General features: G+C 39.5%; 1 protein-coding gene across 37 annotated transcripts in view; it reads right to left on the reverse strand.

Annotated features, from left to right (window-relative positions):
* The window catches only part of TCF4 (transcription factor 4), a 350,526-nt gene extending 337,450 nt beyond the window's left edge, over positions 1-13,076 (reverse strand). For 9 of the 37 annotated variants that reach the window (XM_043558896.1, XM_043558900.1, XM_043558895.1 and 6 more), the window contains exons 1-2: positions 9,211-9,380; positions 8,475-8,547 (exon numbers count right to left, since the gene is read on the reverse strand). In XM_043558896.1, the coding sequence (XP_043414831.1) occupies positions 8,475-8,547 (73 nt within the window). In that variant the 5' untranslated portion in view covers positions 9,211-9,380. Of the gene's footprint in view, positions 1-8,474; positions 8,548-9,006; positions 9,124-9,210; positions 9,414-10,234; positions 10,327-11,245; positions 11,461-12,512 lie in introns of those variants that run through there. The other 28 variants (XM_043558906.1, XM_043558908.1, XM_043558905.1 and 25 more) reach the window with 19 other exon arrangements.
* Positions 13,077-27,028: the final 13,952 nt, after the last annotated feature.

Consider the following 27,028-nt stretch of genomic DNA (forward strand, 5'->3'; position numbering starts at 1 on the left):
GCTATTCCTCCCCTTCAAGGCTCAGACTTGATTTGTCCATGAAGCCTTCATTATTCTTTTCCCTCCCAAAGAAAGAATTTGTCTTTGTCTAAACTCCCACAACGTAAATGGTACTTGCCTTTTGGGCACTGAAGGCTAATTCTGTATGTGGTTTTCTATCCTTTACCGTCAGAATATATGCCCTCTCAGGGCAGGAACTATCTCCCATAAATAAATCCCTCTATGTCCCATAATTGCTAACACAGGGGGTTGAGCATAGCATGTACTAAAAATATCTATGAGATCAACCATCAATAAGAATTTTGATAGGTAAATAAGTAACTAGCTAGATAGAAACAGCATTCTCCCTCTATGGCCAACATATTAAAACCCAAGGGGTAAAACAGAAGATATGCTGTTAAGTCTCCAGATAGTGATATAAATAAATTAACCTTTCTAAACCATACATTATAAATTTTTACTCTTCTTAAGTGGATATAAAAGTAACTACTGACAAGGTACACCAATTTGCATGTTTTCATGTCTCGCTCTTCAGCATTTCACACAGCATTAAACTGTAGTGTCCAGAACATTTCAATATCCTTCTTCCTACAAGATAAGTCTTTTCCTGGTTTAACTGTCCCTAAATACCTTGCATTTAAGTCTTGGCTTGGGAAATTTGAGATTAAAAACCTTCCATTTGGATGCTTTGCAACTCAGCTAAGTACCTCAAGAGGGAATGTTTAAATTAATGGAAGATTAAAGCAAGGAAGAACATTCTAAAAGGTAATAGGGCTTTGTCACCACCTCCTCTATTTTATTGGGAAAATAGTCTTTTCCCAGGGGGCTGAAAGTTTATATGCCAACCATCAGTCTAGGTTAACTATTCAAAGTTAAAAATATTAGAGAAAAAAAAAGTTTGTAATGGAAATGCTGACATGCCATGAAGTAAGGAGGCATTGGCAGGTGCTCCTGTAACCCAGGGTCATAATTCAATCAACCTGTATTTTGACGTCATCTGTTTCAGAAAAAAGCCAAATGGTTTATGAACAGCTCCAGAAACCCTGAGATTAAATTACAGCCCTGATATTTAATCATGGGTCTTACTTTGTTATTTTTAATAACACAATACATTTTAACAGTTATTCGTCAACTGCCTTAGCCAAATTGGAACACGTGATGACAAGTGAGGCGGATTATGATGTCTATCTCTCATAATCTAAATTTTTATTATTTGTTCAGAAATGGTAGATTATACACTTTTTCTTCTTCTTAAGAAACATACAGTTGGTACCCACGGATTGAGTCCAAACCTTAATTAAAAGCAGCATGGGGTCCCTGACCAGCGGGTCAGGACATCTGTATTTGTGTCTTATTATAGCCAATAACCAACTGTATGATTTGGGCAAAAGACATTTAATCCTCCCAAACCTTGGCTCTTTACCTAAAAAATAATAGAGCATCTCCAAAGTCTCTTGTAAATCCAACTTTCTATAAATTACTTAAAATCAATACTGTGTACTTTCTTTGAGGCTCCCTGAGGACCTAATGTAAAAATGTGATAGCTGAAAAGCTGAATTTTTAATTCAATTAAAATGACTGATCAAAAGGCATTTTAGTACACGAGAATTTGTAAGCTAGAATTTTTAGAGGCAATCAGCAAATGAAACAGGTTCTTTAAAAAGTAATGTACAAATACTGCTGAACGTGTGAAGGGTTGTTTGCAAAACAAATCAATACAGGCCCATCCAACAATGGATTGCAGTTAATAAACTACATATAGTAATTACTACCAATGGCAGTCTAGAAAGTCATTCATTAAATGTTAATTGTCACACAAAAGTACAAAAGCATCCATTTGAACAATCTGGTGGCTGCACCTTTAAATAAAATACTTTCTTACAGTCCTGAAATTCATCCATATTAACTGATTTTAAACACAGCTGGGTATTTGATATGCTGATTAACTAGGCCTTTATTTATTTTGGAAATGAAAGTAAATATGACAACCTTTCTCAACACTTTTGCTATTCCTAGGAGTTGGACATAAATATACGTATATATACACACATATATATACATATACATGTATACACATATATATACATATACATATATATGTGTATATATATGTGCGTGTATATGTATATATGTGTATGTGTATATATACGTATATACATATATACATATATATGTATATACGTATATATATACTGCTTATAGCAAAGTGTTAACCAATCTCCTCTAAAGACTAGATTTGTACTTCTCTCTCATAAGCATTAAGAGGCATATGGTTCAAAAGTACCTACCTCAAACACATGTGCAAACCTTACTGTTGAGCTTAAGTAGGCTCACAGATATAGCAAATGCATAACCCAAGCGTAAGTTTAAAAATTTGGTGGTCCATTTTGAAAATTTCCTTCCGACTAATAAGAAACCATTAACATAAATAACCTTTCAAAACACACAACCATATGATGTGCTTTATTTTCTCTAATACTTAGTGCTATCTAATTAGCTTGGAAGAACACCTGGTCATAAAATATAGCTCATAAAATAAGAAAATAAGGAAGGGGGGATTGGTTTGGTTTTTTGTTTTGGTTTTTTTTCTGTTTCTACCTAGCTTCATTTTGATGCTGTGTCTGTGTAAGATCTGACTTACTCAACATATAGATTTATATTCTAAAGGTTTGGCCAAGAACATTTTGGTTCAAGACTTGTAAACTGAAGAACATTTCAAAACACACCATGTTCCTTATTAGGCAACTTGAGATCTGTTATCTTGGCTTATGGGAACAGATCTAAATAGCATCATAATACTAAACGTTGAAAATCACAGGCCTGGGGCCACCAGGACTCAACTCTATGCCTTGGACGAGGTTGCAAACTTCCAATATAAAATGTAGTTTACCATTAGGAGTAAATGTTTGATCTGTAAAGCTTACAAAATTACTTTGTTTATCATAGCAGATGAAAGCAAAAAGGAATAATTTTAAGCTCAAAACAAAACTGTTTATATGACAGTCTTTACTGCTCCATGATTCTCAGCATTTAAGACAGATTCGAGCAATTAACAGCATAAACTTTCATTACATACTTCTATTATATATGTTTATGTGACTTCGCTGTTCATCTGTTATTTAAGTGATTTCCTCATTACAATAGTAGGGTAAAGATAATTTGCTGATGCTGTCAAAAATGTTAAGCATTTCTGTCTCAACAGATCTTGGATCCCCACGCTTGTTTAATGCATTTTATTTACTTAAGTCAGTGTCAAATAGAGTACTGCTTCTTCCTTCTGAATTTAGAAAATGTAACATTTTAAGCACATGTCTGGTAATAGACACATCAAAACTTCAAAACTGCTTATTTTAGTGATGCAGATGGAGTTGAGGATTATTGTTCGTGAATGAATATTAAGTTTCAAGGATCTAACAATGAACTGCGAAACTTTTTTTTTTTTACAGTTAAAAATAGTAAATCTTCATTTTTTAGATATTAACAGAGCAGGCTTGGGTACCTCCACTCTTGGTTTGATTAGGTACATTAAAAATAACTGAAAACAACGTATTTTCACAGGCACCCGGGCACACTGTCGATTCACAATAGAATGAAAGCACAACTTTGAAAAGATCTACTATATTCTCCTTGTAATAAGAATAATAATAGCAATAATAAAGAGACACACTAAGTCACATTGAAATCCAAAATGAATTAGAAAGCCAGCTTATCTGGACACTAAGGCAAGAAAAATATCATGGTTTATATCATTATCTTAAATATGGTTTTTTAAAACTGCTTATCTACTCTAAAGATCAGGAATAATATTACATGCCAAACCTCAATAATATATTCTTATGTCTACAAAATCTTGAAAAATAATCTATATCAGACCATGTGTGTATGTGTGCAAAGGACACTGAGTTAGGCAGACGTGAGCTTAAAACCTAATTTATTACTGGCTGCCTTGAGAGCATGTCATTTACCATCTCTGAATCTCAGTTTCCTCATCTATGAATTGAGTATGGTAACCCTTGTATCTCATGGTTCTTGAGAGGAGTAAAAATGTATAATAAATATAAGTCGCAGAGCGCACCACTTGACATATTAAGCACTTGTATTTTGTCAGTGTCAGGCCCATCCATACCCTATTATTCTGTCTAATATCTTGCAAACAGTCACGGGGGAGCTAAGGTAAAAGAGAATGATCAATAATCCAAAATTCAGTTCTAAACCTTAAAAAGCATTCGAAGGGCACAAGCACATACGCAGAAGCAACATCAGCACACAGGGTATAATCCTATAGCTTATTATGCAATACAAATTAAGGAAAAACATAGTAGTGAAACCAATGTTAGTCCAATAAAGGATGTGCAGAGCCATAAAGAATTAGCAAATCAGAACTTGTTTTTTAGAATAGCAAATAAAGGCAGAGGTTAGAACCTCCTTAACTTGGGCCTCAGTTTTCTTTGGCTGGACAATGAAGACAATGGACTGTATACTAAAAGAGGTTGCTATCCCCAAAAGTCTGTAATTCTAATATAATGGGTTTAATGCCCCTTTACTTACTTTTAAACCTATTTACTTAGTCTGCTGCTTACAAAAAAGCCATACCACACTTGTGAGTTGTACTACAATAGTAAGGCTGTTTGAAACACACACATGCACACACACACACACACACACACACACACACACAAATACAGATACACACAATTAAATAATTCTACCTCACAGATGCCTTTAAGGGGAGAGCAATTATTTTTCACACTATAACCATGAATGCAAACAGTTATGGATGGAAATTAATTCAGGATGCTGACCATTTGAATTTTCTCTGTGATACAAAAACTACCCACTGGATTCATTTTTTTTCTCACTGAACTTACTACATTGATGTGTCATTGGGTGTTACGTGGATATAGGTTAACTAACCTGCATGAACATTAAAAAATGTTTGTCTTCTTCCAAAAATGACCATGACAGGGATGTAGTGTGTTTTACTTCTGCTCTTAATTGTTCAAACACCCATTCATTTGGCAATCTTTCACAAACACTGAACACCTAAGTAAAACTAAACAGTTACAGGGGGGAAAAGCTCAACTTTTAAACTAAGGGAGGAAGATGTAGTATCCATCATAGACTAACTGTAAATACATGTAACAGATGTGACCAGGGCTGTTCTTGAATATAGATCATTTTAGTGGCCCAACTTTAAAACTACTTTTTAAAAAGATGCCAAAACCAGTATGTTTATCTTTTGCTTTTAAAAGACTCAAAGGTAACCAAAGAAACTGTATTTTTTGTTAGAATAGAAAATTAAGCCCCGTTCATCGATAAATTATAGACTTTAGGTGCTTGTTTGCTTTTTCTTTTGGTAACTTGGCCATCTTACTTTTTAATGAGAATAATTTTCCAATCATCCAGGCATGTGTATCCTTTTAGCTTGTTTTAAGAGCAATGATATAACGGATATTAAATCCCTTTGTATAAGTTACCATATAGGTTACAACTATTTCTTAAAAATAATTCCAGAGCCCACCAATTCATTCTGTTAAGGTCATCGAAGCTCTGAACCATCATGGCTGAATTGTTTTAGTGCTCTCTGCTGAACACCTGCAAACATCAAACAAAAACTGCAGGTCCTTTCCTGGGTTGACAAAAGCCTTTCATGTGAAAAATGCTCCCTGGGAATGTCAGGCTGTAGCTCAGGTTACATTCCATTCTCCCTAGCAGCCTCACCATTTCTTAAGGTGGTAGGAAAACCCATGTTTGAGAAATGAAAAGATTAAAGGGAATATGACCACACTTTATATTCATTCCCACATTGCAAATCACGATGGAGCATCCTATATTAATCGATTCAAAAGCTATTGGGAACTTTAAGTATGAAATATCACCATGCCTCACTTTGAAGAAATACAGCTGGTTTTGCAAAGATGAACAAACAGTTCACTTACTTACAGTTCAGATCTTTGTTTCTTAGACCCAAGTTTCAAAGCTACCCATGAAAGTCACACCTGAGCCCACTCAAGACGAGTATTAACCTGAAGTAAATTTAGAAAATTATTTTTCTGTCCAAAGTTTCCTAGCTCATCCTTCAGTTAAAAGGCAAAATGCAGTTTTCTTGATTTTTCTACCTGATGTTCTTTAAAAGGGATTCATCTTTGTTGTGGAAATATAATGGAATGGAAATATAAGCCATTTTTTTCACTAATAGCCCTGTGTTCAAATATGTCTTGAATAGATGAGAAAAACCAACACTACAATCTGTACTCCATATATTATAATCACCATCACACTGCATTGGATGAGTACCCTGCATTTTCAATTCAGCTGCCACCACAAAATAGCCACTACACTTTTTTACCTTTACAAGCAAACATTTGGGTCTGAAAACTACAACTGTGGTACAACGTAACTCAAAGTTCAACACCTTAAAAAGAATCACAGTATATTCATTAGAAATATCATACGTGACAGGTCACTAAGGATGACGTCTCTGTCTGGGTTTGTGTGTGTGTGTGTGTGTGTGTGTGTGTGTGTTTGGTGTGTGTTTGGTGTGTGTGCACATGTGTGCACGTGTGTGTGTATATATATTTGTCTTAAGAACTGTGTAAGTTCAATACATAATCACTTACTAAAACGCATTAATACATATTCATACTTATCCAGCCTGTACTCTCTGTAAACACTTAAACATCATAGCAAGGACTTTATTTAAATGTGAACACAGAAAAGGGCCCAGATGCACAGTTGTCTTTTTAAATGTAACACAATTTCATGCTTCTAAATCACTTTGCTTTATTAAACCATACCTAAACTGATACACTTAAGTTATTCCAAATGTGTCAGTTTTCACAGAGTGCAAAAGAGTGTTTTGCACTTTGAAAGCAGACTATCTCTGGGCCTTTGTGACATAATCTACTTTTAGATTTAAGCTGAATACACGTTTTCTTAAGTAAAACCATGAAGAAAATTGCTGTCAGAGATAAAGTCTGTTACTGTTTTGATACTAGCATGAAATATTAATTTGCCTACAAGAGATTCTTGCACTGATCTTTACTTCAAAGTTGTGTAGAGAACACAACACCAAAATTTGGAAGACAAAATACCAATACAACAACAACAACAACAAAAATATTAAGTCTGTAAATGGAAAATATAACAGGGTCCAGGCCACTAAAATACAAATATACTGTCAGAAGTACTTTTAATCAAGGTGAAAAGTACTGAAAAGATAAAATATAACCATAGGAAGCATCTTATAAATTATAAACATATTACTTAGCCTATTGGGGGCCAGAAAAAGGAGACGTAACTTATTTGGAAATGAGCAACTTTTAAAAGCCACTAATTTTATAAATGCATCCTAATTACACAAATCGCAAAGGTGAACAGATTGCTTTCATTGCCAGAGCATCAGATGAAAATTAAGAGATGTGAAATGATATTCAATAGTTAACAGAAAATTCCACTGGCACCTCGCAGCTAAAAGATGTCAACATTTACCAGCCTGACTTAAGAATGGTACTCTGTCTAATGTACTGGTATTTACCACTGCCAGAACTCCTAAAATACTACAGCTGTTTAAAAAGTGTAAGTGGATTTAAGCTTTAAGCCTAAAGGATAGCAGGTAACCATGGATGCCTCCTTCCTATGTGAAATTCATTGGACAAAAATATATATATACATTTTAAGTAGTATCATATTTTCAGTTTTCACTTTATAAGAGACCTTCAGGGAGTCCCCTACTAAAACTCCTCCTTAGAAGCCAGATAATCATTGCGCACACAGATTCCTTTGTGAATAGCGCTAACGTCTTTTTTAAGCATCACCCAAAGACCTTTCATTTATAAAATGTAAAAGTCCTTGCAAATTTGAAACTTTAAATATAGCAAAAATTCACTGCATGAGAAAATGCTTAGAGGACAAAAAATAGCTAAAGCATCAAAAAGAATGCTTTAAAGAGAAATGAATTCATATTTAGCTCTCAGATTAGCAAGAGGCTCTCTATTTACAGCAATGGTTTACAATGCAGCATTCATCTGCAAAGTAAGTGCTCACTTCTTTAAAAGGGTTAATTATACATAGTACCTAATAATTAATATTATTTACGAGGGATTTTCCCTTTTTTTTGAAAGTTAGATTTTTCCCTCTGTTTTCAAATAGGGAAATAAATTAATTTTCCCCGTGTCAACACTGGCCTTATCTTCACATGTTTGATTACAACTGTATTAGAAAATTGCTTTTAAATTAAGTAATGGAATTCTGAGACAATTTCCTTGATTTAAAAAAAAAAGGCCTAATTTTAATTCTGCAAAAGATAACATTTTGTGTAAGTTATACCACTGATGGACAGTGAAATAACCATATCATTACAGGCTACAATTTCAATGACTTTTCCAGAACACTTCAACAGAGCCAAAAATATACAATGAGTGAATAAACAGCTAAGAACATTTAACTACATGCTAAGAAAAGAATTTACATACTTGAGCCAGTAAAATGTCCACTCGCCAAAGAAGTTGGTCCATTTTTCCCACTGCTCACAGGAGGTGAAAACATCTAAAAGAAACAAAGAAATATTACTGTTGAAAAAAAGACATTTGTGCCTTCAGAGTTCGTCAAAGATCTTTCAGACTCTTACCAAATAGCTTAAGAGTTTACGTTAAGGGTTCATTTTAGTAAAATACATCACCATCCAACTTAAAACTAAAACAAGCATAACATTACCAGTCACCCCCCCCCCCCCTTTACCACTCTGTTCTTAATTTTTCCTCAGGTTCATTAGACTGCCAGCACTAGGCAGCACTGGTCCACTTTAAACAAACAGTCCCCATAATGTTATCAAGATTCAGGGTGGAGGGCAGCGGCCTCTCCAGAAAACACTAGTTTTACAAAGGAGAAGAAAAAAGTTGTTTGCTTTATGCTGAAAACCTTGGCCATAAACGTGGCAATGTCCATTTCCATCCCGTATAGGATTTGCCTGTCATATGTGAACCCAAATAAATATAAAAGTGCCACCTGCACTAAATTCTCATTTCGTCTCTAACATGAGAGCAATTTGTAGCAAGACTCTCTCTCTCTCACTCTTTCTCACTCTCTCTCTCTCTCTCTCTCTCCCTCTCTCACTCTCTCTCTCTCTCTCTCTCTCTCTCTCTCTCCAGCATTTATTTCGACCCTAATTGGCTTCCCTCTTCTTCGACGTATCTAGTGGATAATGCGCACCTTCCCTGAGTCAGAGCCTGCAAAAAGCAAAGGAACGAATGGAGAAAGTGCAGCAAGCAGAAAGGGGGCTACAAAGCTGCCTAGGGCTACGTTTCCTGGCAAAACTTCCGAAAGCCATTTCTCCAGAAGAAGGTCCAGAAGAAGCAGCAGCAGCAACAGCAGCAGCAGCAGCAGCAGCAGCAGCAGCAGCAGCGGAGGCGGCGGCGGCGGCGGCGGCGGCGGCGGCGGCAGCGGCAGCAGCAACATGAAAGAGCCCCACTTAGAAGGCGGTTTGGATTTTATTTGTGTGTTTTGTGGATTCTTTTTATTTTGCTTTGCAAATGCATCTTACACCAAACTCTCTCGGCATTAAAAATGAATGAATTCCCCTGCCGGGTCTGGGACTTGATTTGGGAAAGGGAAGCAAAGGGATGCAGGACCAACTACAGCCGTAAAACTCCACAAGTGTGCAAGTTTTGCTTTGTGCTGATCTCACGACTGTGAAATGTACCAACCCGGTCTAAAGGGTTCTAAAGAGTGTGTGCCCAGCACATATGCACGAGTTTTCAGAATCCTAGAAAGAGATGTAACTAATACGTATCCAAAGCATCATCAATTTAGAACTTTAAGAGACAACTGGGTCTCCTAGTTGCTCCTTTCCATTTGCAGAAAAACAAAAATAAAAGGAATACTGCGCAAAGTATTAGTACTCTCATGTCCAGGTAAGGCCAAGTTTTAGGGTGGTCTGTTTGTCCTTTCATTTGGGGGGAGGTTCCATTATTTTGAGGGTCCGGTGGGTAGGGAATTCAAGGCAAGTAATTTTACACTCTGGGAAAAAAAAAAAAAGCCTGAATCGTCCATCACACCCAAAAATTGTAGTTAAAAACTTATCAAAAGACCTTCATGTTTGCCAAAGATTCAGCCAATTAAAAAATTATTCCTGTCCTTTAGATTACTATTGGTTTCTAGCTGAAGTGTTTGGGTTTTTTGTTTTGTTTTGTTTTGTTTTTCACAGCTGTTGTTAGTTTCCACCGTTCTTTCTTACCGCACTGAAATCCAGTAAATCACTCAGCTCTTTGTCCGTCCCTAAGGCAGCCATTCGCTGTTGGTGATGCATTTTAGCAAAATCACACAAACCTAGAAACATGGAAATAACCGCAATCAGAAAATCCAGTCCCAATCCTTGGAGAAAACACAATCGGATTTTTGGAGACTGGGGGGGTTGGGGGGTGGGGATGTGGGGGCGGGCGGGATTAAGGCGGAAAGGAGGGAGGGATGGGAGAGTTTTGTTTTTTTTTTTTTAAGATGGAATAGGCAGCAATAGCAAAAAAAAAAAAAAAAAAAAAAAAAAAAGCGATACTGATATTGTATTTCCAAAGAGACGATCAAAACTGGTAACATCCACTATAAAACCAAATCCGGGAAAGGAGGGGAAAAAAAAAAGCCGCTCTTCAGCGCATCATTTTATGCAACAGGAGGTAGAGCGAGAAATGAATGGATCACAGAGAAAAGAGAAACTACTCAGAACGATCCGGTCTCAACTTTCCCCCCCACCTTCCACCCCACCCCCCTCACACACACACACACACACACACACACACACGCACGCACACACACACACACTCACACACACCACTCCCCTCTGCATTTCAAAGTAGCTATAAAGAAATTAAAGATGAGCGTCTCTGGAGTGAAAACACGTCCAAAGGGGGAGGGGTGACAGGGTCGGCGAAAGGGGGGAGCAGAGTGGAGGGTCGGGTCCTGTAATTGTCCAGCACCCTAATTTGTGAAAGAAAGGGTTGTAGAAATTAAAGTCAGGCCCTTGGCAAAGTCATCGGCCCCTCCGAGTGGCATGACTGGGGAGGGGGGGTGGGGGGGAGGTAGAGACGAGGGGGAGGGAAGAGGCGCGGGAGGGGAAGGGGTGTCTCTTCTGGGAGCGCCGGGAGCCGGGAGCCCGCGGCTCGGGAGGCGCGGAGCCGCGTGCGGAGCCGCCGAGCCCCAGCCCCGCGCCGCCCGGCGCATCAGCCCGCCGAGCCCCGCCGGCGCCCGTACCTACCGCCCGCGCGCGAGAAGGGGCTCTCCGTGCACCGCCGGCGCCGAGGCGGCGTTCATGTCTAACCACTGCCTCCACCACCACCACCTCCGCCTCCTGCGCCCGCGCCCGCTCCTGCTCCTTCCCCGCCGCCGCCGCCGCCGCCGCCGCCGCCGCCGCCGCCGCCACTACAGATCCGCAGACACACAGCCAAGATCCCTGACTCTTAACACCAACTCTCTTCTCCGGGGAGGGGAGGGGACGAGGGAAGGGGGGAGGGGGAAACACGCCGAGGCGCACGGAATTGCAAGTTCAGCAAAGAAATGGGTGGGGGGGCTCCGGCGGGGAGACGCGGCTCGCTCGGGTCGGGCTGGCTGGGATGCACCCCACCCCCCCCCGAGGGAAAAAAAAAAATCTCAACACCTCCCCCGCCTCGCAAAAAAATACAAACGAAAATTCATCGAGCACCTCATTTTCCCTCAGATCGTCAGTTACAATCTGAAGCCTGAACAGTTCAGTTTTTGCCCGTTTCATCCATCGGAGGCACTTTGAAATTTATTCGAGTTTACATCCCCTCACTTCTTTCTTTCTCTGACTCTCGTTCCCTCTCACTCACACATCCACACACAGCAAAGCAAGTTTATACTAGGCTGCAAATACACGTGATGCAAAAAGACTTTGCCAAGAGGAACAATATTTTTCTTTTCCATATATAAACCAAGCCACATTTTGCTGGGGAGATTTTCATTTCGGTACTTTTGCATTGGGGGCGAAACCTAAATTGCATACTTTCTTTCCCCTTCCTTTCAAGTCACAGATTAGTATAGCTGCAAACTTCGCCAAAAAAAAAAAAAGGCAATTTTTGAGGGTGGATGTTGTTTTGTTTTTACACTTGAGTTCCTAGCCACGCTAAGTCCCCGTTCGCCAGCACTTGTAAGTTTTGAATTCAACATTTACCATTACAGGCCTTGCATGCTCTTAAAACATACTTTTTCACATCACTTTTTAGGATAAAAATTAAGCTTCATAATTCTATCGTTTCGTAATAACAAGCGTGCTTTATCCAGTATATGCAACATACGCTATTTTAACGTGTGTTAAAATACACATTCCAGAAACCCTGTTATTGCTAGATGTGCTAGTACATACACAAAATGCATGCACACACTTTTTCCCATTGGCAATTATTTAATAGGTTGTTCCTTTTGTTTTAATAAAACATTGGGATCGACATTTTAAAAATTAAATTCAATTACAAACAGTTTACTCTGACAGCAAATTGTAACGTTACCTTAAATGGCCACAAATATGCTCACAATATTCCAAGGAAAGTGACTTTAAAAAGAAAGACAAAAATCTTCTGCAAGTACTTAGTATCTCACATGTGTATCCCCCAAAAAAGTATTTTAACTGGTACTCAGTTCTGCTCCAGGGATATCCACAGAATACAAGATTATGCACCTGGTTCTGGTTTTTGCATTTTCCACCGTAAAACTGCAACAAAATCCCCTCCCCCAAAAAAGAAATCATTAAAAAAAAATCCAACAACTTTTTCTTATTGTTTATAAAAAAAATATCAATACAGGATAGTTAGAATTTTTCCTCAAACAAATCTTGTTGGTGGTTTTTTTTTTTCTTCTCCTCTTATAAAGTCTTAAACTTGTTCCAAGTTTAGAGGCGTCTCATCATCATCATCCTCCTCCTCCTCATCATCATCACCATTGACTCCCCCGTGGAGTCACATTGATAATAATAGGTTTCCCTGAAAGATACATTGTAATCCATTCACATCCGGGCACTGCGGGCTTATAAAGAGAAGGCGCTGCGGCCGCGGCTGCTCCTCCAGACAATGACTGGGGAGGGGCGGGGCGGGAGCGGGCGATCATAGAGTAGTAAACACGGCGCCTAGAGAGGCGCCCAAGATGGCGGTGCGTGCGGGCCACGCCTCCTCCGGGACCGGAGGCGGGTGGCTGCGCTCGGTCGGGTGTCGCGCGTGGGGGCTAAACTGCAAGGGCTCATGAGGTTGGGGCTGTTCCCAGGCCCAAGCGTGTTCCTGCGCGCTTCTTCTTGCTCCCTTTGCTTGGTCATTCCTGGGCTTTTGTTGTTGTTTTTACTCAGAAGTGTAGTTTCTAAGTAAATGAAGGCATTACACGCCACAGATTTGCGCAGGGGAGTCAGATCCCCTGGCTCACCCTGAGGGAGGCTGGCCTCAGCAACAGAAAGCCAGAGCTCGGATTCTCCCGCAGTGTGGAGCCAGTCCTCTTAGCTAGCCTTAAACAGCGTGGGAAAAGGCGGCTGTACCAAGTTGTAGATGCCGGGCTTGAAGAGGTATGAGGGTGCCCTCCACCACCACTCCCCAACCACCCCCCCAACACACACCTTTTTTTTTTTTTTTTTTTTTGACCCTGGAGGAGTGAGAACTTCCTAAGTCCAGAAAGTCTTCACTTGGAGAAGACTTTAGGTTATAGCGTCTTAGACAAATCGAGTTTGTACCTTGAACCACTACTGACTCAACTTCTAGTTCTGGGCGAGCAGTTACCTTCTCTAGCCTGCTTTCTGGTCTGTGGCATGCAAATCGTGATCACCTTCCGAATTTCCTGAGTTAAAGGAATAAAGATGGAGTCACCAGAGAAGAAAATTTCCCTTTCCATCTCTAATTTCAGCTAAACTAACTGATATCACTAATCTAGCCCACGGGATTTTAAATGGAGATTTCTCTATTCCACCAGTGTAATTGTACTCCCACCGGAGAAAAGAGTAATAATCATGATAGGTTAACACTTCCATAGTGGCTTTACTATGTGCCAAACACTGTTCAAGAATTTCTCAAGTATTGGCCGTTCTAATCCTGCGAATGACTCTATAGAGTGTGTCTTACAATATTGTTATATTTATATATATTTATATGACATCTTTTATGTTTTACATACAGAGAATCAGAAGCAAGCAATGTTGAGTAGCTTGACCCAGGGCACTTTGGAAAATGATACAAACTTGCCTAAAAGTACACAATTTTAGTAAGTGATAGCACTCACCTTTGAAGACAGGCAGTCTAGGATCAGAGTTGACATTCAACCACATTCCTATACCATCTGGCAGCAGGAACTGCCTAATCTCCATTTTCTGATGCAATTTTGTGGCAGTAAGAGAGTTCAGATCAATCTTCAAGATCTTTTGTTTATATGTAAGCTTTTAGAAAACAAGAATTAGAGCATTTTTAGGTTGTTTCCTGTCTATTCACACATTGTGAAGATTCCTGTTTTCCATCCCCATTCCATGTTCTCATCTTAAAGTTTACATGTAGACACTACTTTATGCTGCATTATTACAATCATTATCTGTGATTCTCAGAGTAAAGCCTCTACAGCACTGTACTGAGATGATGTAATAAAAAGTTCACAAACATTTGTTTAAGAGAAGTATTCCATTGGTTCTACCTCTAATCAACTCTGTGACCTAAGGCTTGAGGTCAATGTGTTTTACTGTAAAATACAGAGGCTAGATTAGATAATCCCTTAAGATTCTTTCTAGTTTCTAGTTAGATTGCAAAAGCCTCCCTTTCCTGAATTTCAAGGGGAATGAATGATCTGTCCAGAAACAATTGACAGGATCAGGTGGGGGACCTCATTGCCCCCAAGTGATTGCTAGCACTTTTTTTAAACTGCATCCCACAGTCAGAAAACCATGCAACCACCCTTCCTATCTTAAATTAAGGGACAAATGTGGATTGTTTGTTTTGTTTTGTTTTGTTTTCCATGAACTATAAGAAGAATAGGTATATCTACGAAGTTATGCTTACGAAGATTGGAGACACCTTAGAAAGGAAGACTCAGTAGAATTTTGTGAAACTTGGATAAATAGGTAAGTGTAGCAGATAGGTTTGGGGATGCCTGTTCCATTCTATGGACTCTGTTCCTTAAAAATCCTGTCCTTAAGTCCTGACGCAGAGGTAGAACTTGATGTGGGTACCATATGACCTTTCTATAACCTTCCTGTCCCAGTTTCACCAGACCCAGCTGATTGGATCACAGGAACTAAAAGAGGAGTGGTCTATGATCTGACTTGTTGGAGTCAGCTGGCCAGAGTGTCAGGAAGCCAAGCCATGTGAGCCATGGTTATAGGGAAGCAAGAACCATGAGTAAGCAGAGAGAACTGCTCTTTAGATAAGAAAGATCTTAGAAGTTCTGAGAAAAGTAGACAATTGAGTCCTAGGAAGAAATGAGTTTATTTCCCATTTATTATAAAGTTTATTCCCATTTATTATAGAGGCCACCTTGCCTCCTGTCCATAAGACTGCTACTCCTGCCATATTCCCCTTCCCTAAGTGAGCTAACCTGAGGACTTTTCTGATTCTTACAACTAAAAACTTTGGGGGAAAAAAAAAGATTCTTTTGATTTCAGCATTTCAAAACAATCCTTAACATTAAAAAAAAAAAAAAAGGAGTCATCACTATTCTAGGGCATAAACACTATTCCACTCACACGGTAGGGATTCTATCCAATTAATTGTGCCACATACAGTCAGGACAGTATATACAAGTGTCATTCCCCTTTCTACTGTGTTGTGACCTTGGACAAATTTCACATCTTGTCACATGTAAAAAAAAATAATAATAACTTGTCTTCCATACTTTACATGACTGGTTAAAATCCAATGAGTTGGTAGAGATTAACATACTCTGAGAATGACAAATTCTTATGAAATGTAAGGTATAATTATTGCATAAACTAAGTTGATGTCTAAAAATAACATTTATTTCCTAGGAATGTAGAAGGAGTGGCCAATATTGAAACCCAATGAGTCATAGAAAAGAACCAAATCCTGGAGTTTGGTTCAAGATGTCAAGGTTCAAGTGGGATGGCTTGTCCAAGGTCACATCACTAATGAATTATAGAGGCAGAAGTAGCCCTCCAGTAACTGAATGCCACTCTAGAAAGCCGTACCATTCTTCTTCAAATTTCACCCGTTTGATCTCCCCCAATCCTGCCCGTATTAAAATAAATAAGCAGACAAAACTACAAACAAAAATAACAGTTCCTTGATGATCTAGTGAAATGCATCCAAAAATTTAGCAAATAATATTTGAGAGTCTACTTTGTATCAACATCTCTTCTGTCAGGCCCTAAGGCAAAAATGCAGGTAACAAAATCAGAATGAATGGCGAAGTCACAGTGAGCAAGGTACAGCCTGTGGAATATATGTGGAAAAGGAAGGACTCCTGGAATAATTTTAGGTTGATATATCAAAGGACGCAATCATCAAGGACCCTGAACTGGAGCCCCACATGCACTGCAAGGCTGAGTCAGAAAAGCAGCAGGCAGGACAGAAGAGAAGGGATTAGTCAGTGTGTGTGGAAGAAGTCCAGAGCATCATGATACACAGTCCCACATACTCAGGGCCTTTTGCATTTACTGGTCCCAGGATTTTTCTCTTGGTTGTTCACACAGCTGGTCCCTTAACATCCTTCTGGTCTCAGCCCAAATATCACCTCTTCCTAGAGACCTTCCTAACTATTCTGTCTAAAGTGAGCATCCCTCTTATTAGTCTCTGCCACATCAGCTTTATGTCCTTAGTGGCACTTTTCCCAATTGGTATCCTTTTGTTAATACGTTTACTTTTATATTGCCTGTCTTCTCCATCAGACTGTAGACTCCATACTGCAGGGACTGCATGAATCTTGTTCACTCTATGTACCCGCACCTGATGCAATGTCTGGCATTGGTGGTGGTATCTGGAGGTGTTTGATAACTTTTTGTTAAATAGGTGGATCAAGAATCTATCTTTATTCTTAAGATGCACACTTTATACTGAAGAGTGCAGCTGTCATACCTTTTCAAATCCGGCTCTCTTTAAGGTTTCATTTTACCCTGATATCATTATTGGCAAATGTTGGCAGTGCATGTTCAGTGTGATTTGAAACAGGCCAACAGGCCACTGGCCCCTTGTCACCTGAATCCTAGACCCTAAGGGATAATTGCCTTAATTTACCCAATCGTGAAAGCAGTCTCTTCATTGTTATGAATGTGTTAAGAGCTGCTGTCATAGTATTGCTTCACTATTATAACATTTTATGGATGAGAACACCAGGGCTTGCACGTATAATAATTTTCCTGAGGTCACAAAGCCACTACCTGGCAGAGCTAAGATTCAGACACAGATAAACCATGCTTCTGCTTATAGCTCAGTGGCATGTGCCATGACTTTAATAACCTTAACAAACCATACGGTGTTTTTTTTTTAATTGTTTTAATGTTTATTTAGTTTTGAGAGAGAGACAGAGCGCGACTGGGGGAGAGGCAGAGACCCAGAATCTGAAGCAGGCTCCAGGCTCTGAGCTGTCAGCACAGAGCCTGACTTGGGGCTCGAACTCACGAACCATGAGACCATGATCTGCGCCGAAGTCGGACGCTTAACTGACTGAGCCACCCAGGCGCCCCAACAAACCATATGGTTAACAAACCATAACAAACCTTCCTTATTGGATATAGGCACACAATAGCACAGAATTTTTATTTCATCTATTTTTAGATGTTTCGGGGGTTTTGGAAAACGAACGGTAAAATAAATAAATAAATAAATAAATAAATAAATAAATAAATAAATAAATAAAGCTTTCTTTCTTAGTGTCCACAGAATTTTGTTAAAGAGGACTCAAAAACTTTAGTGCCAGCCTTCTGAAAGTTTTCCTTCTAATCATAAAATTATTTTCTCTGCTGTAGTTTGAATGTTCTATTTTAAGGGTTTTGTCATGTGGGGAAGGACTTGCAGATTGAGAAAATAGGGCAGAAATAGAGTTCCAGAGGAGAAACAAAGTTGTTGTGTATTGACCATTTTGTCTGCACCCTGGTGGTCTCATCCTCCCTTGCGTGTGCTTCCGGTTTAAAAGATCGACATGTGCGGATCTTTTCCACAGTTGGCCGTGACCTCAAGCCATGGCACATGCCACTGAGTTCTAATGGAAGCATGGTCTACCTGTGTCTGAGTCTCAGCTCTTCCATGTCATAACCCCCAAGTATCCCCAAGCTTCAGTTTCTTCATCTGTCACATGGGTATAATAGTCTATCATAAAGTTATTGTGACAGATTAAATGTAACAGTATTAGCAGATGTACTTTGGCACAGTGTTCATCCACTGACTGTGACCTAGCAAGTATGGTATCTACTCCTTAGTGTCACAGTTTTCAATTTTCAGATCTCAACTCTTTAATGGTCATGAAATGGATTTACTGGGTTTGTTCAAAGTAAGACAGAACAACATAGAGAAGACCAACATACATGGCATGAATTAAGAGTGAGTGTTGTTTTACAAAAGCCTGTTCCAGGTGTGTATATACAACGTGGTATGTGCCTAAGAGGTTACTATAAAAAATATCTAAAGCCACCACTTTAGTATATGGGCTTCATTGCTTTGCTAGCAAAGGTATTCCTGAATACCTGAATAATCACATTGGAGAAGAGAAATGAAAGCAAACCACCTCTTCATTCTATTTCTTCTCTTCTCAAGTTGCATATTATTTCATAACCAACAGCCACCCCACAAAAGAAAAGGAGATGAATAAAAAGATAAATGGTTTAAAAAATAAACAATGTGGAAAGAATACAAGGGATTTTAGAAAAACAGCAAGAGAAACCTTCATCTACTCAAAAGTGCACTAAAACTGGTTAAACTTAATATACTTAACCTGCGTTTTTAAAACTCCTTCAACAGCTATACTCCCCTCACTGCTCCCACTTACCCTGTAACTGTCTCCAAGTCATTCCCTAGAGGAAGTTTTGTCTCTAGTCAACTAACTATATAGCATACCTTTATTGTCTATGAAAAGAGCTAGGCAAGATGCAGTGAGTAATTCAAGATGAAAAAACAAGGTCCCTGACCTCCTAGCATCCTACTGTAGTGGGTAGGCCAGACATATAAATCACCCCAACTGCCTAACGCACTGAACTGGGAGCTATCATGACATAAAATTGTCCTACCAGACTGTAGCCTAATGAGTAGTTATCAGATGGAGAAACCTAAACACTTAGAATTCTGAGACAAGTTTAGAGCTGGATGCGGAAAGGAGAAGTGGTATTCTTATTAAGCAGATAGAGCGAAGCATGTTCTGGGCTGAAGTGCTAGCTCGGACAAAATCTGGCTGGATACTAAGGGTCTTGTTAGGGTTCGTGAGTAGAACTAAGGTATTAAAAACTCAGTTGGCAGGACGCCTAGGGGGCGCAGTCGGTTAAGCATCCAACTTTGGCTTAACCAACTTTGGCTCAGGTCATGATCTCATGGTTCGTGAGTTCGAGCCCCATGTGGGGCTCTGTGCTGACAGCTCGGAGCCTGGAACCTGCTTCAGATTCTGTGTCTCCCTCTCTCTCTGTCCCTCCCCCACTCATGCTCTGTTTCTTTTTCTATCAAAAATAAATGTAAAACTCAGTTGGCAAACTTGGACCCATTAGCCTTTATTCCCAATGCATGGAGCCTGTAGGGTCATGCACCTAGCAGCAGTGATCAGATATGCCTGAGAAGATCATTTGGGGAGCAACATGGAGGATGATGAAGGTAAGAAGAAAAGGAAGGCAGAGACCAGGTTAGAAAGTCGTTGCACTTCTCTCAACGAGTGTTGTGAGAGTCTGAAGGAAGGCTGTGGCTATGGCTGTGGAAACTAGAAGAAATCATTCAAGAGGTGTTGTGCCTAGGTTATTAGAAACGTTATTTGGGTTACAAAGCAGCATAAAAATCCATTCCAAGTGGATATTTCAAAGTGGATTTAAACAATAATGTGCCTGCAAACCTAAAAAATCTGGTGCCATCGTTCAGGGCTTCAGCTTTATTTCTCCACGTTCCTGTCAACTCAGCCCAACTTTCTACATCAGGCAACTCCCTCGTGTTCCCCAAAATGGTTACCATCAAAAACTGAAGCTATAAACTTTTTTGCTTGCTTTCAATAGTTGCATGTCCTTCCTAAGCTTTGATACTAAAGCCTCAGCTGAACTCTAACTCTACCATGTTAGGAAGATGCCTGCTTTTGAACCAAACCATCGGAATGACTGGTTTACATCAATCCCTAAATGATTATATTGATAAGGCTCAAACCAGTTAAGGCCCACTCTTGGAGCTGAGGTGAAGCCAGTCATACCTAGCCCAGTATAGAACCCACAAGGCTTCTATTTGGAGGGGAAGGGAAGATGGATGTTGGAGAGACAAGCCCAAGGTCTGCCAAGCTTTCTGAACCTCTGTGCCACTACGTATTTCTTCCCATATTTTCTATTGCTTGAACTGACCTCCCTCATGCAATTCCCTTGAATAATTCCTACCTTTATATCAAATCCAGCTTAATTCTTATTTCCCCTTTGAGGTATACTCTGACTTCTTGATCTTTCCCTGTCACTTCCTCCTCTGAAACTAACTCACTTATTTAGAACAAAAACTTTTTTAAAAAATTGCAGTACAGGGGCGCCTGGGTGGCGCAGTCGGTTAAGCGTCCGACTTCAGCCAGGTCACGATCTCGCGGTCCGGGAGTTCGAGCCCCACGTCAGGCTCTGGGCTGATGGCTCAGAGCCTGCAGCCTGTTTCCGATTCTGTGTCTCCCTCTCTCTCTCTGCCCCTCCCCCGTTCATGCTCTCTCTCTGTCCCAAAAATAAATAAACGTTGAAAAAAAAATTAAAAAAAAATTGCAGTACAACATACGTACAGTAAAAAGGAAAAATCTACAAAGCTTAGTAAATTTTCACATGCACACATACCAGTGTAACCACCACCCAGATCAAGATATAGAACATTTTCAGCAACCCAGAAGGCTATCTCCTTCCCCTTCACAGTCCTTATCCATGTCTGTGACTTGTACAACCAGAAATTAGTTTTGCCTATTCTTTTTTTTTTTTTATAAAATTTTTTTTTCAACGTTTATTTATTTTTGGGACAGAGAGACAGAGCATGAATGGGGGAGGGGCAGAGAGAGAGGGAGACACAGAATCGGAAACAGGCTGCAGGCTCTGAGCCATCAGCCCAGAGCCCGACGTGGGGCTCGAACTCATGGGCCGCGAGATCGTGACCTGGCTGAAGTCAGACGCTTAACCGACTGCGCCACCCAGGCGCCCCTAGTTTTGCCTATTCTTGAACTTGGAATCATCCAGTCCATGTACATCTAGCTTATTTTGCTTATAATTACATCTGTAAGATTCACCCATGTAGTTGTATATAGAAGCAGGCTGTTCTTTTTTATTGTTGTATAGTATTTCATTTGAGTAATATACAACAATTTTTTTATCCATTCAACACCCCCTCAAATTCACGTTTTCCAAATTCTGACTGCTATGAGTAAAACAACCTTGAAAATTCTGTACATGTCTTTTGGGTGGATATATGCAGTTATTTATCTTGAGTATATAACTACGATATCCTATTATATACCTACAATTGTTGGGTCACAAGTATGCACATTTTAGTTTCAGTAGACATTGCCAGACAGTTTTCCAGAGTGGATTGACCAATTTGTACTTGCACCAGTAATTAATATGATGAACTAATTTACTTTTAAATGCTTTTTTTTAATTATTATTTTGAGAGAGAGAGAGGGAGAGAGAGAATTCCAAGCAGGCTCCGCACTGTCAGTATAGAACCCACTGTGGGCCTTGATCTCATAAACCATGAGATCATGACCTGAGCCAAAATCAAGAGTTGGATGTTTGACTGATCCACCCAGGTGTCCCTGAACTAATTTACTTTTGAAACAAACTATTATAATTTATTTATTTATGTGTTGGTATTGCTTCATCAATTAGACTCTAAACCTTTAGAGGGCAGAGACTGTTTTAAAGTTCTTCATTGTTCCAGTGCCTAACCTTGTATTCTGCACAGGCATAATGAAGGATTCCATCAATTTTCATCAAAACTCCAGCTATGACTTTAAAAATATATATGTATATATATTTATTTTTGTGTTTTGTTAATAATTGATATTTAATTAATAATAATAGCTTTCCCTTTTTAACTTTTGGTTATATATCCAAAGGAATTGGTAACAGGATCTCAAAAAGATATTTGCACACCCACGTTTGTGGCAGCATTATTCATGAGAACCAAGAGGTGGAAACAATTTAAATGTCCATCAGTAAATGAATGGATAAAGACAATGTGGTATATACATACACAGTAGTATTATTCAGCCCTTAAAAAAAGAATAAAATCCGGGGTACCTGGGTGGCTTAGTGAGTTAAGCGTCCAACTTTGGCTCAGGTCATGACCTTGCAGTTCGTGAATTTGAGCCTCAAGTCAGGCTCTGTGTTGACAGCCCGGAGCCTGAAGCCTGCTTTGGATTCTGTGTCTCCCTCTCTCTCTGTGCCCCTCCCCTGCTCACACGCTGTCTCTGTCTCTCAAAAATATATAATGTTAAAAAAATTTTTTTTTAAAGAAGAAGGAAATCCTATCATATGCTACAATATGAATGATTCATAGGATATTATACTAAGTGAAATAAGCCAGTCAGAAAAAGACAAATACTGCATAATTCTTATATGAGGTACCTAAGGTAGTCAAATTCATAAAAACAGAGAGTAGAATGGTGATTGCTAAGGGCTTGGGGAAGCAGTAAGGGGAGTCAACAGGCAAAGAGTTTCAGTTTTGCAAGATGAAAAGTTCTAGAGATCTGTTGCAGAACAATGTGCATGGTATTTGTTAACACTACCATATACTTAAAACCGGTTAAGGTAGGGTATTTTATGTTATGTGGTTTTTACCACAATAAAATAATAATTTATTTTCTTTTAATGTTAGAATTTTTTAAAAGTCAAAACTAAAAATTACTTAGTTTTTAAAATTCTAACAATAATAGAAAATACATTATTTTTCATTTCAGTAAAAACACATGACATACAACAAAATAAATACAGTATAACACATGTATATTCACAATAAACAAAACAATATAGTCATTAATTCTCTCGAGTTCAATTCTACCCTCCCAAATTTTGGGGATCTAAATTTTACCGTTTTGATTGTTTAATCTATTTTTAGTGACAAAATTTATCATATGCCGATTGACCCATTTACAGATTGTGTTTAGGCTGTATAGTTCTACTAATAGGATTTGATAAAGATAAATTTTGTATTTATTTCTTAGCTCACACACAAGACACTTCTGAGAAGTTCTCCTTGGGTCTTTTAGGATTGCACTCCTGGAAAATTCCACTCTCATTTCTTCCATATCTTAGTTGCTTCTCTGGCTGCTTTCTCTTCCTGTATATTGTTTGGGCTGTGTTTCTGCCTTAACATCCACTAATGAGTTTCCAGAGTGAAGTACACTGCTCCATACTCCTTTTTCCTGGCTTAATTTGTGGTTTCAACAAAGCTACCTATTTGGATGTCCTGATTGCACTTTCACCTCTGCAGGAAACCTAGGAGTCTGCTGACTTCCATGATGCTTTGCAAACTTCCATGAGCATCACAATAATCCAGGTGGCTTGTTAAAACTCATACTCTGGGGCTTCAATCCCAGAGGTTCTGATCAGCAAATCTGGGGAGGGACAGGGACCCATGCAATGGTGCACTGGAGCCAGCTTGCCCTAGCTCAGTAGAGGCCACTGTGCATATTCCTCCCAATTCCACATTCAATGATATCACAAAGACATCAACCAGGTAGGAGCATTTAAAGCATTGAAATCAGCAAATGCTAAAAATCAGAACTATTCCCCCAACTCACCCATCCTTCCCTCTGTAAGCCAGATGTTAAACATTCACCAGCATGTCACTGGATGCATGACTTTGCAGGCAGCCAAGTGATGATGATTTTGTTAGTCCTGAGACCACACTTTGAGTTTCATGTGCACAGGCACACACACACACACACACACACACACACACACACACACACACATCCAGATTTTTGAACCAATATGAAATAGTTGCATCTATTCTGCAACTGCTAAAATTTCAAATGCATGGTAAGGTCACACCACTTCTTGGGGTCAAAAACTCTTGATCTATCTAACTCTGATTAATGTACCTATACTTAATCTATACTCTACATCTTAATCTATACTCTATACTCTATACTTAATCTATACTCTATACTTAATCTATACTCTATACTTAATCTACATCTACATCTATATTCACAAATTCAGTATGTACCACTTACCTAGATTGTCTTCATCCTCTAGGTAATTACTCAAAAGAGATTCATTATGCTTACAAAACTCAGAAGGACAGAGAACTGGCAAACCTAATGTACTTCTTCTGGGATTTCTGTGAATACCCCAAGGTCACTATTGATAACCAGTCCTGTGCCATCTGATGGCATCATCCATAGCCACGATTATGCTTTTACTGGTAGAATCCTCTCAGAGATCATAATCCTGCTCTACATGTGGACTCCAACAGTATATACTTTTGCCCATATTCACACGTGTGACTTCTGAGCTAAGGAAGCTGGTCCAAATGGGCTTCTTACCTCAGCCATACCTGGACCGGAAGTGGCCTTCCCCATGTATTCCTAGACCAGGGTATCTAGGCTTTGCCACCCAACCAGGCTTCTTTTCCCTTGGGGAACATTCCTCTCTGGAAGCCTTGTAGTGTGTGCCTCTCATCAGACCTCAGATATGACAATGCTAACACAGCAGACAGAGAGGTTCCAACCATGTTACTCCAAGAAAGGAAAGAACCAATAGGATCCCTGTACTCCCAGAGAGCTCAATGACCCCATTCAGCTTGCTCTCCTCTTTCCAAGTGACCAACTGTGCTTACCAAGAGCTCTTAGGAGAGGTAACTTTTGTTGGAAGTTACAAGGTCCTTCTACTCTCTTGCCCTGGAGCCCACTGGGTTTCCTAGTCTTACATTCCATTACTGAGAAAAGTAAATCTGCTTCATTGTGGCCATCTGTGTCCACCTCCTGACCAAGACGTGATTGTAAGTGAACTTCTCTTGTTGAAAAAAGAAGTTCGAGTTCTTACTCGCTGTGCAATCTGTAACTCACATATCTAGTCATCAGGGGCTTTAAAATATACACGGGACAGTGGTATAATTATCTGAATTCCTTTCCTTTTCTTTTCTTTTTTCCCTTAGTATATCATGCCAGGTTTTCACATTGCCATACAAAGGTTTGCCTGATTCACGTTAATGCCTGCATAATATGGGAAATATATAGTACTATCACACTTAATGTGCACCATGCACATCCTTAAATATATTTAGTTCTTAGGATCACACCATGAGGTAGGTGCTATGTAGACTCCATTTTATTTTTTTAATGTTTATTTAGTGTTAAGAGAGAGAGAGTATGTGTGTGTGCAAATGGGAGAGGGACAGAGAGTGAGGGGGACAAAGCATCCTAAGCGGGCTCTGTGCTGACAGCAGACAGTCCAATGTGGGGCTCGAACTCCTGGACAGGGAGATCATGACCTGAGCCAAAGTCAGACTCTTAACCGACTGAGCCATCTAGGCACCCCTATAGACTCTATTTTATAGTTGGGTAAACTAAGGTGCAGAGAAATTCAGTAACTTGCTCATATCCTAAAGTCAGTAGGTATCCACAGCCAGGATTGGCACCCAGGCTGTCCGGCTGTGGGATACCGCGGCCTTACCTCACTTGTCCCTGGCTATGCTATGCCCATACCACAGCTTTTTTAGCCATTGCTTTGCGAATCCTGTTCCAGACTTTAGTCTTTGTTGGCATTCCTTACTCACTAGCACATTCTTGGATGCTTCTCCTGCCTCACAATGATGTGTATTTAGGGAATTAAAAAATACCCATTATCGTAGCTTACCTCAAAATTAAAGTAATTATTAGATAGATGACTCTTCTTTCAAAAATGTTTTGTATTCCAAAATCTCAATAAAAATTACTTTTGGGTTATCAGCAGCTTTGGCAAATCCACATTACATCCACGGGCCATTACCATCGATAATTGAGAACTCACACACGTGTTAATCAATCATTTATTCCTGCCTCTCATCTCTCCTGCACGGTTCTAGATGTTGTCTAGCTTAGTGTTAGTTCTGGGAAACAGTGGAACTGTATCACCCTTTGTAGTCCAAAAAAATTGTTATCACAGATATAATGAATTATATAAAATTGGAAAGGTGGGCTGCAGTGGGCTGCAGTGGGGAGGGGATTATGCTGAAAGATTTTCCATTTTCACTGGCAACAATTTTTTACTATGTAGTACCATTTGCTTGTCTACTCAAGGTATACTTTCTACCCTTTCCCAGAAGCTCAAGAGTAAGAGAAAGGAAACTGAGCACAATGTAAAATGTAATAGATTAGGCTTCCCCATTCAATTCAAGATGAATCTTTCCACTTTGAGGATAACAGAAAAAAGACTGGTTTAAGAATAATAACCCTGAGTTCAGATCTTACCAATTGTGTGATTTTAGACAAGGTTCTTTAAAAAATATTTTTAGTCTATTTATTATTATTATTATTATTATTATTATTTATTTTGAGAGAGAGCAAGCAGGGAAGGAGCAGAGAGAGAGAGAGAGAGGGAGAGAGAGAATCCCAAGCAGGGTCGCTTGTCAGCACAGAGCCCCAGGCAGGGCTGTAGTTCACAAGCCACGAGGTTATGACCTGAGCTGAAACAAAGAGTTGGACGCTTAACTGACTGAATCACCCAGGTGCCCCTAGACAAGGTTTTCTTAACCCTGGCACTGTTGATGTTTGGGCTGGGTAATTCTTTGATGGGAAAGACCGTCCTGTGCCTTGTAGGCTGTTTCCCACCGCTCAGGGTCTACCCACGAAATGCCAGCAGCAGCCCCCTCTCATGTTCCGACCAAAGTTGTCTCCAGACATTGCCAAATGTTCCCTAGGAAGTGAAGTCACTCACTCC

The sequence above is a fragment of the Prionailurus bengalensis genome, chromosome D3 (genome assembly GCF_016509475.1).
Source record: "Prionailurus bengalensis isolate Pbe53 chromosome D3, Fcat_Pben_1.1_paternal_pri, whole genome shotgun sequence".
Lineage (NCBI taxonomy): Eukaryota > Metazoa > Chordata > Mammalia > Carnivora > Felidae > Prionailurus > Prionailurus bengalensis.